We start from the raw sequence: 16,413 nt of genomic DNA, 5'->3' as shown, positions 1-16,413 counted from the left end.
TCGATGCACCCGCATGGAGTCACCGGAGAGAACCTGAACTGCTGACCAGAGTCGCCTGCCCAACCCAGCGCGGTCAGGAGGGAGTGAGGGTCCCTCCGGTTTTACATCAAGGCCATTGTCAATTCCTTCCTGGGAAATCATGTGCGATTCACAGCAGATCTACAGCTGGCTCTCGCAGCTAACTGGAGCAGGAGAATACGGTGGTTAGGAGGTGGGGCTCAGCTTGGCATTTTTTGAGCTGGTTCCCTCAGGGAAAGGCTGTGCACTCTGGGTAAGTTGTTTAACTTCTCAGAGGCTGGGCTTCTTCCTCTATAAACTGAGGACTCTACCTTCTTAGATTGCTCTCAGGAGACCCTGGGCTCATGGGTGATTTAGGTCACAACAGAAAATATTGCCCAAGTGTTAACTGCCACTGTTGTTGTTACTATTAAGCAGGCAAGAGTAGTTATAAGCTCTGTAACTTTTTGTACAACCAGACAGAAATAATTGTTTTAATGGTTTTTAATACATCTATATACACTTTCACAGTTTAGCCTACTCTTTATAACAATAAAAATGTGGATGTTGGCAAATTCTCAGGGAAAAAAAAAATGTTAGGGGTATAGCTCAGCAGCACAATGCCTGCCTGGAAAGTGCAGAGTGCTGAGCTTGATTTAAAAAAAAAGATAAGAGCTGGCCAAATAACTCAGCGGATTAAAGCGCCTGCTTAGGCAGACACAGGGGCCAGGGGCTCAATCCCTGGGATTGAAACCATGTGGTGGCACAGGCCTGTAATCCCAGCACTTTGGGAGGCTGAACACAGGAGAATCACTATGAGTTCAATCTACATAGTGAGACCCTGTAGACTCTGTTCTAAATAGAGAGAGAGAGAGAGAGAGAGAGAGAGAGAGAGAGAGAGAGAGAGACAGAGAGACAGAGAGAGAGAGATTCCTTTTTAATGATCTGTAGCACCTTTTGGAAATCCACTAGTGGTGTTTAAAAAGAAAGCATAAAGATGAAGAGTAGAGAAGATCTTCACAGAGGACTCGGAGACAACCACCTTCACATTCTGCCTTCAGGGCCCGTCCCTGTCCCTGCCCCCGCCCAGGTATTCTTAATGAAGGTACACAAATGGGTTGACATGGAGAGGCAGGAGGCAGGACAGGAACAGTGGTTATGGAAGCAGATAAATTAGCCAGGACAGAAAACATTTCCCAGGGGACACAGCACTCCTTTGTAGGACAGTGCTGTACGTGTCAAGAAACTAGAAGTCATATGCCTTTTTCTGTTGTGAAAACTAGCTAATGTCAAAAATAAACGTTTGCTGTCTAAACTGTTAGCAAACTGCCTTTTCACTAAGATAAGCTTCCAATGTCTAAATAACTCACATTTTCTCCTTGAACATATTTTCATGGAGAAATATGATTTTGCCTGTGAATATAATTTCGTTTTGGTAAGGAAAAAGAAACAAAATTTATAATTGTACCTAGTCTGATTTTAAAATACACTCTTAATGACAGCTTTTAAGCTTTTCAAAATAGTCTCTTCTCATGAAAACAGCAACATGAGACAGTGTCCCAAGTGAAAATATACTGAGAAAATGAACTTGGTACATTTTTAATAGAATCCTAGAAATTGTAGTTTTCCCACCCCAGTTGAAGAATTTAATTTTACCCAAGTGAGCACAAGATGCCTTGTTTCTTAAAGTTAAATGAGAGTGAATAACATCCTATTCCCTTTCATTTATGAAGCAAAGTGCCCTTGCCTAATACAAAAAATTCAGCTTGAGAGCAGGAATTTGTTTAATGTTGTATTATATTTTTAATATATAAAAGTCCACTGAAATTTTTTTTAAAAAGGCCACTGGTCCATCATTATTTATTTATTTATGTACATAGTACAGGATCTACAGGGTCTCACTACATGAGACTACTCACAGTGATTCTCCTGTTTTCAGCCTCCCAAGTGCTGGGATTGCAGGCATGCACCACCATGCCCAGTCTCAATCCCTGTCTCGGCGGGCCCTGGGGGCAGAGCTGGCACGGCACACTGGGGATCGAACCCCAGCCACTGCACTCTGCCTAAGCAGGCGCTTTAGTCTGCTGAGCTATCTGGCCAGCCCCTCATTCTTACAGCATTCTTATACCCATTGTGTCACTGTTGGGTAAGGATGAAGTTTGGAATAGGTTCTCTTTGATTGCAAGGAATTGACTCATGTCTCTTAAGGGCAGTAGAGGTTGCAGAGACACAGCACATAGACACACCGAGAGAGACACAAGGGATTCCCACCACAGGGCCTGGCTGAGCCTCCCGGAGGCTGGCACCGGAATGTAAATCCGAGGGACTCAACTTCTAGGAGCTTGCACATCTTTTCTCTGGCTGCGCTATCATTAGCCCTGCTGTGTGCGTTTCTGTTTCTCCCACATCTCCTCTCCCAAGCTGTTATTTCAATTCCATTAATCTCACTTGTTTCTTTATAGTTGGATGCATTCACGACCCTGTTTTATGACCTCTCCCTGGGCAGACTTTGAGGTGAAGATCCTGTGGCTCATTGCCTGAATCTCTCTTTAGTCCCAGTTAAAATGTTTGAGAAAACGAATTACATTGCCTTAACCTATCCCTGCTTGCATATGTGCCTCTATCACGGCTTCTGACCAGTGTGTGAGGGTAGTGTTCCTTCTCCAAGGATCTGAGTGATGGGGTTGGCTGGCGATGGAGATGATGGCAAAGAAGAACCACGAAGCTCAAGACCCGGTCCTTCTCTAATGGGAGGCACTTGGGAGCCCAGCCGTTCTCTCAGAGGTGTGTGGGAGTGGTGCGCCCGTGGCTGACCAGGCAGCACAGAGTAACTGGGGGGCCTTGGTTTTTATTCACAGGGACCTGAAGAACCTAAGCTAAAATGGGAGCACATCACATATCTCGTCATGAGCCTCAGAGAGTTCATCAGGTCTACTGACCGGAAGATCATCGCCTCTACACTGTCCAAGCTGAAATTAGAGCTGGACTTTGACAGCCACGGCATCAGCCAAGTACAGGTGGTCCTCTTTGGTTTCCAAGATGCGGTAAGTGTGATATTTTGGCAATGGTTTCCCACAGACTCTGTTAACATCGGTCTTAGTAACGGAGTTTTCAAGTTTTGTTCTTTTCCTTCTTCGAAAATTTCTGTGGATGCTATTCTCTTTGGATGACAAATGTGAGACATTGGCCCATCTGTTTGCCTCTAAGTATTAGATTTATTATTTTGTACATTTTCATCTCCCAAAGACAGATACACATAAAAGTGGATCACCATGGAAAACAGCAAAGCTTATAATAAACACTGAACTTTCCTCTTGTGAAATCATGTACTGGGTCGCTGTTTGGTGACTTTAGCAACACAGCACGCATTAGTCACGAACTTTGTGGGCCAGTACTGTACAGGAAATGCCATCTAGTGGCCATGTGAAGAGTTTAACAGTATACACTGAAATGGTCACTGTTGAATAAAACCAGTAATATTTTCCTTCAGTTTTGCCCTGGTTTCCATACAGAACATTCTTAACATGCTTATTTCATAACTATCCACTGTGTCCTGCCCTGACTGTCATTAAGTAAAAATTAATCCACATGAGAATTGCTGAGGATTCTTCTAGAACTGAGTTGCTACGCAACACAAACTAGAAGCCAGTCTTATGCAAAACCCTGTGTGTTTTTCTTGGATAAGATTTATCTGTGGACTGTGTGCCAAGACAACTTAAGAGGGCCCCAGACGACCCTGACATGGTCTTCTGGGTCAGAAATAAAAGAGTTCTTCATGGTGGCTGTGGTCTGAATGGGAGCACATTGTATAATTTTATTTAAATTCCCAAAATTAATTCACTTCTAATATGTTTATTACTTCTCTATAAAAGTATCTTTATAGTTGCAGTTGGAGCATCAAATGATCCCTAATTTATTAAAACCAAATTATAATCCTTCAACAGCCTCTAGTGTTTCCTGAGACACTATGTAAGCACTTAATCCTTATACTATATGGGAGGCAGGGACTGGAGTTCTGAATTGATTGAGGTCATAAGGAATAAATGCAACTGGCAAAGCATACCACTAATATTACATGTTAAAGGCGTACTTACCCTACAACAAGGGAAACTCATGCATCTCTAGATAGAGTGAGACAGTTTAACCAATTTGCATTTACCCACACATTTGGCTCCAGTCTAGAAGCTGGAAAGTGAATTGGCTTAGAATGCAAACTGAGAGTTATTTAGTTGTGATTCTAGGTTTTGGGCGCAGGTCAGACACAGACATGTAGGCACTCATCCCCACTTTTGCTAACTCACTGCTCCAGATGGGAATGAATCCAAGGGACAGGCCACGTGGAATCCATCATGTAGTAATGAGCTGCAAGGAGCAGGCTGTGGCTTTAGAAGATCCGTCTTCCACTTTGTATGACTCTTGAGAGAAATATTCCAGTCAGATTTCTGTCACTGTAACAAATACCTGAAATAGTTCAACTTACATGAGGAGGAAAGGTTCACTTTGGCTCTTTGTTTCAGAGGTTGCAGTCCATGGCTCTTTGACCCTGTTGCCGCTGGCCTGTGATAGCACAGAACCTGGTCACAGGAGCATATTGCAGAGGAGGCCTGCTCGTCTTATCGCAGGCAGGAAGCAAAGAGAGAAAAGAGGCTGGGACCCCACTGTCCTCCTCAGAGGCACTAATTTCTTTCACTAGCCTATCTTCTAAAGCCTCCCCCTCTCTTAATACTGCCATAGGCTGGGGATTAAACCTGTAATACACGGCCTTTGGAGAATGCTCCAGATATAAACTGTAGTAGCAAGTATCATTCACTTTAGTCAAATAATCAGTGAAATTCTTTAAAGAAATTAATGGGGCCGGGAAGATAGCTCAGTAGAATAAGTGCCTGCCTGGCAAGTGCAAAGTCCTGAGTTCAATCCCTGGTACCACAAAAAAAAAAAAAGAAAGAAAAAGAAAAAGAAAGAAATTAAGGATCCAGGATAAACTCAGTCTAAAAGGATTTCCTGGAACCAGTGGGAACCTGGGAATGGTTTACCTGCTTGGGAGCAGCTACCATGTGAGGAAGTCTTCTGACCCCCTTCGTAACCTGGAGATTTTTTTTATTTTTTTTTATTTTTATTTATTTTTATTTTTTTTGCAGAACTAGGAATTGAACTCAGGACCTTATGCTTGCCAGGCAAGTGCTTATTCTACTGAGTCATCTCCATGGCTCCCCTGTAACCTGGAGATTTGATGAAGCCCTGAGCAACTCACCCTCCAGCCGTTGACAGGTCACCTTCTCCAGCCTCTGCTAAGGTTTCTTAGCAGAGCCATTCATAGTTTTATGAGAAGAGATGGTTTGTAAAAAATAAATAATAGGGGCCGGGGAGATGGCTCAGTGGAATAAGTGCTTCCCTGGCAAGCACAAGGGCCTGAGTTCAATCCCCGGCTCTGCCAAAAAATAAAAATTTAAATAAATGAATTAATTAATAATAATAATGACTGTAGCAGCTGTGCAGTGCATATGGGGAACACACAACAGGATATAGTTTAGTCTTTAAGAGGAAGGAAATCCTAACATATGCCACAAGAATGGATTTTGAGGCTATGCGGAAGCCAGTCACAAAAGCCAAAGATATATGATCCACTTGTGGGACATACCACGCGCTGTCAAATTCATAGAGCCAACAAGTGCAATGGTTGTTTGTAAGAACTGTTTTGGGAGCATGAGAATTATTTAATGGGTTCAGAGTTTTAGCTTTGCAAGGGGAAGAGAGTTCCATGGTTGGACGATGGCCAATGGTAGCGTAACAGTAGATTTACTTAATCTTACTCATGGTACACTTAAAAATGGCTAGAGATGGCAAACTTTACATTATGTATAATTTTACTACAATTATTTTTTTTCAGAGTAGTAAAGTTTATTAAGAGAGACACCTCTTGATGGATAGGATGGGTCCCGAAGTGGTTGCCCTTCCTACAATTTTTAAAAAGAAAAAAAGGACAGACAGGAGCTGTATGTACTTATTTCAATGTCTAAGTATGTAGAGCATTACCATTCAGTAGGAAAAGATATCCTGGGGCCGGGGAGATGGCTCAGTAGAATAAGCACTTCCCTGGCAAGTGAAAGGGCCTGAGTTCAATTCCTGGTTCCACAAAAAAAGAAAGAAAGAAAGAAAGAAAGAAAGAAAGAAAGAAAATAAAAGATATCCTTACAACAGAGATTGTCCCATGAACTGATTTTCCCGTAAGACATGATTCTCCCTTGGTAGAGACATGAGCAAGGGTGAGAAGGATACGAGCCCTGTGCTGGTGGCAGACCTGTGGGTATCACGTAAATACCATCGTCCCCCTTACTTGCTGCATTAACAGAGGAGGCTGAAGCGCTTGGCTGTGTTACATGGCAGTCATAACGTTTAAGGATGATGTTTACTGTCAGTTAAGACCCTTGACCTTTTTCTTTTTCCTTTCCCTACTTCATATTGGGGATTGAATCCAGGGCTTTGTGCAAGCTAGCCAAGCACTCTACCACTGAGCTACAGACTCTGTCGATTTTAAATTGTATTTTGAGACAGGGTTTTTGCTCAGTTGCCCACATTGGCTTTGAGCTTGCGATCCCCTTGCTTCAGCCTCCTAGTAGCTAGGACTACAGGTGTGCACCAGCACATCTGGCTTGCAGCTCCATATTCTGGATCCAAAAGAAGTGATAATCCCATTTGACCAGACTACCTTCCGTGCAAATAGCTTACTTACTTATATGAGGCTTATGAACTTTAATTTGAAGTGGCAATTTTTAATCTGCCTTCTAGTGTCATGCATGAAGAAATTACCTGAAATTCAAGATGAAGAAACCTTTTAATTGTTTTTGTAGACAGAACTTCATCCAAGTTCTTGGACGTGCTGGGTTATTGGCAATTAAAGAAGACTAAATGAAACTTTTTTTCCCCAGGTCAACAAAGTTCTTCGGAATCATAACATCAAGCCACACTGGATGTTTGCCCTAGACAGCATCATCCGAAAGGCCGTGCAGACAGCCATTACCATTCTGGTTCCAGGTTGGAAATGTTTAATTACTCTGCAAAGATTTAGTGCTTTCATATTGTACCTTGCTGCTTGTCTCCCATCGGTTCTGTCTCCTTAGTGTTTTCACAGTCAGGCTTACCTATTTTAAAACACTCACTTTTGAGCCAACACGTCCATCACATTACCCTAGTGCATTCAGTCTGAGCAATGGTACATCAAGCACCATGTTGACAGTACGAACGGAGCAGAGACCTGCTTCATTGTCTTTGAAGAGCTCGTCTAGGGGCTGCAGGTAGAGCTCAGGGTCGAGCACTTCTGTGAGGCCCTGGGTTCGAACTGCAAGCAAACAAGTAAGTGAATAGCATGTTTGGATATGAACAAGAAAGAAAATTATAAGATAAGTCAAATAAATATACTTTTAAACATTGTACCTACAGACATATTTCTATGCCACCTTTTACCACTGGTTCCCATGTTTACCAGTACATTAAGTATTTTTTTTTAAATGTATTTAATACAGAGTCTACAGGGTCTCACTACACAGATCAGGCTCATAGTGATCCTCCTGTTTTCAGCCTCCCAAGTTACAGGCATGCGCCACCACGCCCAGTCTCAATCCCTGTTTCAGTGTGCCCCGGGGGCAGGGCCAGCATATCCCTGGGGATCCAACCCCAGCCACTGCTCCCTGCCTAAGCAGGAGCTTTTGTCTGCTGAGCTATCTGGCAAGACCTTTGAGTGATGTAAAGAGCTCCTTAAAATTATAGCTTTTGGGCCAGAGAGATAGCTCAGTAGAATAAGTGCTTGCCTGGTAAGCACAAGGTCCTGAGTTCAATCCCAGGTACTACCAAAAAAAAAAAAAAAAAAATTTACTGCTTTTAGAGCCCCATGGCAGGCCACATAAATGAGAGTCTGCTGGAAAGTAGGACCAGAAATTGAATATTGAATTTTAAAAAATTTATTTATTTATTCATTTATTTAGAGATACTGGTGATTGAAGAGGGCCTTTGCACTGAACTACATCCCTGGCCTTTTCTATTTATTTTTTATTTTAAGACAGGGTCTTGGTGGATTGCCCATGCTAAACTTAAATTTGTGATTCTCCTGCCTGAGCCTTTTAGTTGGTGGGATTACAGTTATACATTGCTATATCTAGGCAAGATTATATTCTTTGAGAGAAGTTGTAGATTTACAGCACAATTGAAAGAGAAGTACGAAGATTACCCGTATACCAGCTACACCCACAATACATAGCTTCTCCTAGTATCAGCAGTCCTTGCTCAGGTGCCATGTTTATTACTAGGGAACCTGTATTAACACATCCTGGTCACCTTGAGTCCATAGTTTACATTAGGATTCGCCCTTCATGTAATACAGTCCATGAATTTGGATGTGTGCAGTAACAGTTTTCTACCAGTATAGTACCCTAGAGGATATTTTCACAGCCCCCAAATGCTCCGTGCTCCACCTACAGGAATCTGAATGTAGTACATCTTCCTGACCACTAATTCACAGACAGGTTTGGAAATGCAGAACCTCATTTTTATTGGCAGCAAGACTCAAAAGGGGTAGTGTTGAGGACACAAGGCTTTATGGAGCTGAGAAGTGTATTCACACTTGAAGGAAAACCTTAAAAATGTTTTGCCTGCCTATCTATGAATAAAAAATTTTCAGCAAAGCTCTTCTAATTATGTACATGGTGAGGCATGGAACAAAGGTAAATATATTTCTGCATAAGCAGATATATTTTATATTTATATTTATGAAACGTGTTCTAGTGTTCTGATTCTTATCTTTATTATAAATTTAAAAGGATAAGATCAACATGAAGTATTATAAAGTTTAAACATTTATAAGCGGCATCACAGATTTTTAAGTGCATGTCAATCATTGCAAATTGCAGAATTCTCTCTTTCAAAATACCATTTGAGGGTGCCTGCCCCTTAGCTCAGTTCTTTAAGTGGCTGCTTCAACCAAGCAGTCAGGCTCAGGTTGCTGTGGTTCGATCCCCACAACACAAGCCAGCCAGTCATGCCTTGAAGGCATTCGGAGCGGGAAAAAAAAAAAAAAAAAATACCATTTGACTCGTGAGTGAAGCCACCAGTGTCAATCTTTATGTCAAATATTTGTGAAAACAAATTGCAGTGTTGTGCAGGTTGGCCTCAAATTCACTATATAGGCTAAGCTGGCCAAACTCATGGTGACCTTCCCGTCTCAACGTCCCTAATACTGGGATTATATGATGCTCAGCCCTAATGTCTTATGTGAGAAAGAACTGTAAGTAGCAGTCCTAATAACCCCACACCTGTTCTTTCTCCTGTCACGTGCCTCCAGCCCTCATCCCTCCTGTCCTGTGCAGTTTTTGGTCTCAGTCTAGAAGGCCCTTCCTCAGAGCATCCTTATGTGCTCCTCCGTCAAAAGTAGGTTCCCTGGCCTCCTGGCAATCATTGGAAGGGACTTTCGTACACTGTGCCCCTTACCACGGTTGGAAGCTGCTGCTTCTAGTCTAGTGGCTGTCACCTTCAGGGGTTCTGACAGGCCTTCTTCCATGCCTATGCTACCACCCATCATAGTGCCCAGAAAACAGTGGAGCCCTGGTAAATATTTGTTTGAAATAAGTCTGAGTTTCACATGATTATAGTAAATGAGGGTGGAAATTTGTATAACTTTAAAAAAAACTAGAGAGGCTTTGAAATATGCTTAGCAATTGAATATGAACTTAAGAAATTCAGGCTTGATGAAGTCAACAAAAGGCACAATAGATAAAAAGGAATCAGTGTGAATCACTGAAAGGGACAGCTTGTAGGCCATGAGTTAAACAGTAACAACCTTAATTAAGGCCATCCTTGTGAGTAAAAGGCAGAGAGGTTATACTTTGAAATAATTTAAACAGCATATTGACCTATTCATTTAATAATTTTTAAAACTTTCCTTTTCGTGTTGTTTTCCTAAATGCAAGATGGTGCTCTGGCATAGAAAGAGCATTAGTGGAAAAAAGTGGCAGAATCAGAACAAAGTCTGCAGTTTAATTAATAGTATTGTATGAGGTTATTTTCTTGGTTTTAAAAGATGCATACTATATTCATGACAATATATTAAGGAGAGCCGTGTGAATGGAACATGGAATCCTCTGTACCATCTTTGCAACATTTCCATAAATTTAAAAATTCTTCTACAACAGAAAGTTTATTTATTTATTTATTTATTTTTGTATTTTAGAGAAGGGTCTACAGGGTGTTCAGGGTCTCACTACTAGATCAGACTCAGAGTGATCTGCCTATTTACAGCCTCCCAAGAGCTGGGATTACAGGCACATGCCACCACAGAGCATGCCCAGGGATCAAACCTCTGGCCACTGCTCCTACTTGCAGGCACTTTAATCCTCTGAGCTATTCAGCCAGCCCTAGAAAAGAAAGTTTACTCTCCCTTCTATTTTTTTTTTATTTTTCTGGCGAAACCGGGGATTGAACTGAGGCCCTTGCACTTGCCAGAGAAGCGCTTATTCCACTGAGCCATCTCCCCAGCCCCAAAAAGAAAGCTTAAAAAGCAAAAGATAGCTGTTTAGGAGGCTGAGACATGAAGATCACATGTTTTTTTAGGCCAGCCTAGGCAACTTAGTGGGACTGTCTTAAAATTTAAAAAGGATTAGGGATCTAGTTCAATATTAGAGTGCAGGCCTAGCATGTGCAAGGCCCTGGGTTCCATTTTCAGCACTGCTAAAAACCAAAGCAAAAGTAGCTGGTAATCACAGGGAGTGCCATTCTGAAGGGAGGGAGGGCCAGGGAGATGAAGACAGAGCTCTCTGCATGAGTTTCCATGGTGGGCACTGCTTATGCCAGCCGCGTGTGGAGTGTACACAGCATTCTTTTTTCTTTTGAGTGCTACAGATGGAAACCAGGGCCTTGCCCTTGTGCGTTAGCACTGAGGTGTACCTGCAACCTGTAGGGCCTGTTCTTAATGAGAAGTGTTTGCTAAAGAAAGTCACTTGTCCTTCCACTGTGAGATTGGTTTCTTTGAGCCCACTAGGTGTTTCTGGTTTTGACTGAAGTTAGCATTGGAAAGCACCAACAGAGAACTAGAGAAAGGAAGGGAAAGGAGGGGAGGAAAAAGGAGGAGAAGGGAGGGGAGGGGAGAGGAGGGGAGGGGAGGGTCGAGGGAATGAAATTCAGAGAATAACGTAAAGAAAGGACTTTCTGTATTCTTGTCTGGGTAGAGGAAGTGAATATGCACTGTACACCAGTCCACTAGTCGGGGGTGTATGTGAACAAGGGGAAGAAATTTCAATCACTTGCTAGTGTCGGTAAATTTCTAGATATCCCTAAAAACTTTATTATACAATTGATATACAATAAGACTACAGTTAAAACTGACTGACTTTGGGCTGGGGAGATAGCTCAGTAGAATAAGTGCCTGCCTGGCAAGCACAGGGTCCTGAGTTCAATCCCCGGTACTGCAAAAATTAATAAATAAACAAACTGCTCTCAAATGCCCCTAATAAAAATACCTTTTAAATGAAAAAAATATCATAATTAGCCTATCAAGCCTCAAGAGACATATTTTTTAAAAACTATAAATGTAGTTTATATACTATAAACTACACTATAATGTGTCATCCATTCATATATTTCCTAGATCTGTCTGCTAAGCAGACCTAGATCTTGGTTTCTAAACACCATTCTTAATGAAAGGAATTTGAGGTCCCTGCAGAAGCGATCACTTCCAGGGCTGAGGCTGGGGAGCTGCAAAGGGAGCCCCGGACATCCTGTGATGCCAAAAAGTCAGGAAGTGTCCGTCTGGGGGCTTATTGAAAGGTCACTGGCGCCCGCAGGGTGGAGCCTCCTGTAGTCATCCGAACTAGAGCAATTTCAGCAGCAGAATAAAACAAACAAGTGAAAGAAAATAAAAAATAGTTGGATTTGGCGCTGTGTTGGTGAGCTTCCTGCCACTATAATGAATTCCTGAGATAATCAATGTATAAGGAGAAAAGGTTTATTTAGCTCCGAGTTTTAGGGTCGTTAGTGCGTGAGTGTTGGCCTCCCGCGTTGGAGCACACAGTAGGCGTGCGTGGCAGACCAGAAGCACTTCCCTGACAGCCAGGGAGCAAGACAGTGGATGGGGCAGAGACAGGGGCCCTGTGAGGGCATGTCCCCAGTGACCTAGCCCCGCGGCCTAACAATCCCACACCCTCCCCATACTGCTGTGCTGGAAATCGAGCCACCAAAACACAGAGCTTTGGCGGAATAAAATAAATACCAAGTCCAGATTGAGATAAATAATTAATAAATATAAAGAACATTGAGCTCTTCATTACTGTTGAATTCCATTTGAAAGAAGAAAGGAAGTAGAAAATTGCCATTAGGCAAATGCAGAAGTAATAACTATTGCAGGCCAAGACCATCCATAACTACTGAAATGACCAGAGGAGGGAACGAGGAGAGCCAGACGTGGGGGCACACACCTGTGATCGCAGCGTTCGGGGGCTGATGCCGGAGGACTGAGTTTAAGGTCAGGCTGGGCTACACGTGCGGTTCAAGGCCAGCTGGAACTACATAGCAAGGCCCTATCTCAAAAAGAACAGGAGAGTGGAATGGCTTCAAAGTGTCTCCCCACAAGATACGTACTAACTGCCAACGGAAACAGTCACTTGGTCAGGGAGAGACCTAGCAGACTCTCTTAACCTCATGATTAAGATAAGCCTCGCTAAAAGCAAGACACATCAGCAGAGGAGCCCCGGCATAGTGTCCTGGGACAGAAGCAATGCCGTAGCTGTGGTTCTTCCCGAGACATCAGGTGAACCTACAGTGAAGGGCAGTGTACAGAATATCTGACCAGCTCTCCTCCAAAGGGTAAAGGTCATGAGAGACGAAGAGTAGTCACAGGTTGGAAAAGGCTCAGAGGTATGTGGCAGGTTGGAAGAGGCGAAGGAGGGGGCTGGTGAGATGACTCGGTGGTCTAAAGCACCTACTTAGAACAAGCTTAGCCAAAGCAAAGGGACCACGGTTCAAACCCCCAGCACCACGTGCCAGCCAGCCCCGCCCCCTGGTGGGCTGAGCTGCCCCCCACACATACACACACAAATAAAAAAAAAAATTTTTTAATAAATAAAGAAATTTCTTTAAAAAAAAAAAAAAAGCGAAGGAGACCTGAAATTCACTGCAGTGAGGAATCCTGAATCAGGAAAGGACATCCATAGGAAAACTGGTGAAATTTAAGTCTTGGAGATTTGTTGATGTTATCAATGTTCATTTCCTGATTTCGAGAATAGCACCAAAATTATATAAGACACTAACATAAGTACAAGTTGCTGACAAAAATAAGGTAACATTCTGTACCATTTTGTAACTTTTCTGTTATTCTAAAACTATTTCGAAATAACAAGTAAAAATAACAACAAAAATAACCCAAGTGTTAAATCTTCCAAAAAGAGCACATAGAACAAAGAGTACAGTATAAATCCCTTAGGAGTTCTTTTCTCAGACTAACTTCTCATTTGTCAACAATAATCACCCTTTAGATTATTGGCAACATTAAGAATCTGATGTTACTCCTCCAGCAGGAGGCTGCGGGTGACGGGTAACCGGATGGGGAAACGCTGAGCACAGAGACCAGGATGACCATGCTGAGGGGAGTCAACAAGGGTGGGCTTAGTTCCTGCCCTAGCAACAGTTTGTGCAGCTGCTCGGAGCTCTTGATCCTAGCACCAGTTGTTAGATTGAATCAAGCATGTGCCCCGGTTCCCATTAATGTAAGATTAACAGCATTAGATTCTACACGGAGCCAGAGTCTAATGTATGAGTGGTATGCTGTATTCATAGGCTGTGTGGCCCTGCTCGGCCTCAGAAGCACCCTATATCTGAGAAACTTGGTCTGGTTATTTCTAGGGAATGACCCTTTTGGGGTCAGGGTGGGGATAGGAGCTGTTTTGGAAACATGCCCCAGCTTCACTTGCCTATGTGTAGGCTCAGTGCATCCGCTCATTACAGGTCCCCTGAATCCCAGTCTTTTTCGTGATGCAAAACTCTCCAGAGTCCACTCTGCCTGCCATTCTCCCTACAGGACTCTGAGCCACTGCTGGAGCTTCCTTCTCTCGCACGCTCTCCCTAATTATCCTGAAGCCAAGACCCTCTTCTCTTCCAGGACCTCGCTTAGTTCCTTCAGCCTGCATGAATCTGCAGTGCATTTGTCCACTGTAAACCAGCCCTGGATTTAGTCGTTGCAGATACACTCTACCCCTTTGTTCCTGTATGTGGTAGTCCAGGTCCTTCAAGGAGATAGAACAAATAGGATACCTATGGAGAGAGATAAAGATATTTATTATGGGAATCAATGTTTTTCAAGGAAAGCAAAGGGATAGATAGATAGATAGATAGATAGATAGATAGATAGATAGGACATTTATTATGGGAATTGGTTTATGTGATTATGAAAGCTGAGAAGCCCCATGATTTGTTATCTCAAACTGCAGAAGCAGGAAAGCTGGTAGTTTAGTTCAACCTACATTCAAAGGCTTGGGAACTTCAGGAGCTGGAGAGGTAACTCCCAGAACAAGATTGAAGGCTTGAGAACCAGAAACATTGTATCCACGAGCGGGAGAACGGGGCAGGCTCTGGTGAAAAGGAAAGAATAATTCCAGCTGTCATTGCACTAGAAGGCGGCACCCACTTTGGTGACAACAGCTCTTCTTTACTGGGGTCACCAATTCAAATGCTAATTTCTCTTGGAAATACTTTTCATAGACACACCCCAAAATAATGTCTTAGTCAAGTTGACAGATAAAAATCACAGTGTCCTATTTGTCATTACAATGTACATGTGAATGACGTGTGGAACCAAGTCTATACCTGAAACATGCAAAGTAAGGGCCGGCCAGATAGCTCAGTGGACTAAAGCGCCTGCTTAGGCAGAGCGCAGCCAGGTTCCATCTGAGCCAGCCCTGCCCCTGGGGCACGCTGAGACTGCCACTGAGATTGGGCATGGTGGTGGCATACGCCTGTAATACCAGCGCTTGGGAGGCTGAAAACAGGAGAATCACTACAAGTGCAATCTACGCAGTGAGACCCTGTAGACCCTGTACTAAATACATAAAAAATAAAATAAAAACAAAGTAGTTTTAGCTGTGTTAAGTTGTACTTGCAACTACAATCTTTGCGTGTCCCTGTCTTAGTTATTTTCTTCTTGCTGGGATAAAGTTTCTGACAATCACAATTTAAAGGAGGAAAGATTAATTTTGACTCATAGTTTATAATGATTTTAGTCCATACTCATTGGCTCCAAAGCAGGGCTGCAAGGCAAGAGAAAAGTACCTCAGGGCATGGCTTTGGAAATCAGAGTACCGTCAAGGAAAAGAGAGGACAGAGAGACCCTGCCAGCCCATGCCCCAGTGACCTCCTCCAGTCAGGCGTCACCTCCCAGCACTGCTCTGATGGTTTGTGTCTGGATGTCCCAAAGCCCCTGCAGTCATGGAGAGGGCAGGCTTTTTTGGAGGTAGTTGAAATGGAGCGTGATTGATCCGTGGTGCAATGCTGGGATTAAGGGTGTAAGTGCTACACCACCCACCCTAGGCTAGGTAGCCTGCAAACAGTGTAAGGACCTGAAAGCGGCTGGTTTCCCGTCTCCTCTCTCATTGCTTTTGCTGTCCTCTGCTGCCATGAACTGCCGTGTCCCTCTGCCATGTGCCACCCTGCCTTGGAGCCAGCAGATGATTACGGACTTAAACCTCTACAAACTGAGCTAAATAAACGTTTCCCCTTCTAACTGTGAGCATCAGGTATTTTCTCTCAGCAATGAGAAATGTAAGAGACAGCTGCATCTAACCATACACTGTTCAGTGGACCGATCCGTTGGTGCGGATTGCACTCTGGTGGTCCAGTCTCCTCCCCAGATCCCCACCTGTGAGCAGGTGAGACCGAGAGGACCTCTCGGTACAACCACAGCAGTGCTTCGGGGCCTCTTCTGTGGATTCGTTTCTTTCTCTTTTATATTATTGTCTCTTTCAGTCCAGGCCCACATGATTTCTTTCACTGGCATATTTTACAGTGTCTAATGGTGAAAGATCAAAATAGCAAAGCATTGCATTACTTCCAGTTTTTTACTTTTCTGATTAATTGAGATAATGTTTTAATCATATACAGTGATAATTTAAAGAGTCTAGGGGACTGGGGAGATAGCTCAGTGGAATGAGCACTTCCCTGGCAAGCGCAAAGGACTGAGTTCAATCCCCGGTTCTGCCAACAACAACAACAACAACAACAACAATAATAAATTTTTAAAAAGAGTCTAAGGATATTTAAATACAATAATAAACATCAAAAATTCTGTATTGTTTTTATTGGGGTTTTTTAAAATGTATTTGGGGGGAACTACCTGCTCAGGCCCTCCTCCTGTCCCTCTCTCAGATAGGAGCTTTCTTTCTCTCAAAA

At 43.0% G+C, this 16,413-nt stretch overlaps 1 protein-coding gene across 1 annotated transcript in view; it reads left to right on the top strand.

The window, feature by feature from the left end:
• Positions 1 to 16,413, top strand: part of Map3k5 (mitogen-activated protein kinase kinase kinase 5) — a 243,822-nt gene that overhangs the window by 210,862 nt on the left and 16,547 nt on the right. The window contains exons 24-25 of the mRNA XM_023712197.1: positions 2,856 to 3,041; positions 6,924 to 7,029. Coding sequence (XP_023567965.1) covers positions 2,856 to 3,041; positions 6,924 to 7,029 — 292 coding nt within the window. The remainder of the gene's footprint in view (positions 1 to 2,855; positions 3,042 to 6,923; positions 7,030 to 16,413) is intronic.

Source organism: Octodon degus, unplaced genomic scaffold (genome assembly GCF_000260255.1).
Source record: "Octodon degus isolate 3935 unplaced genomic scaffold, OctDeg1.0 scaffold00024, whole genome shotgun sequence".
NCBI classification, from domain to species: domain Eukaryota; kingdom Metazoa; phylum Chordata; class Mammalia; order Rodentia; family Octodontidae; genus Octodon; species Octodon degus.
The sequence above is the reverse complement of the archived record's forward strand: the minus strand, read 5'-3'. Positions and strand labels throughout refer to the sequence as shown.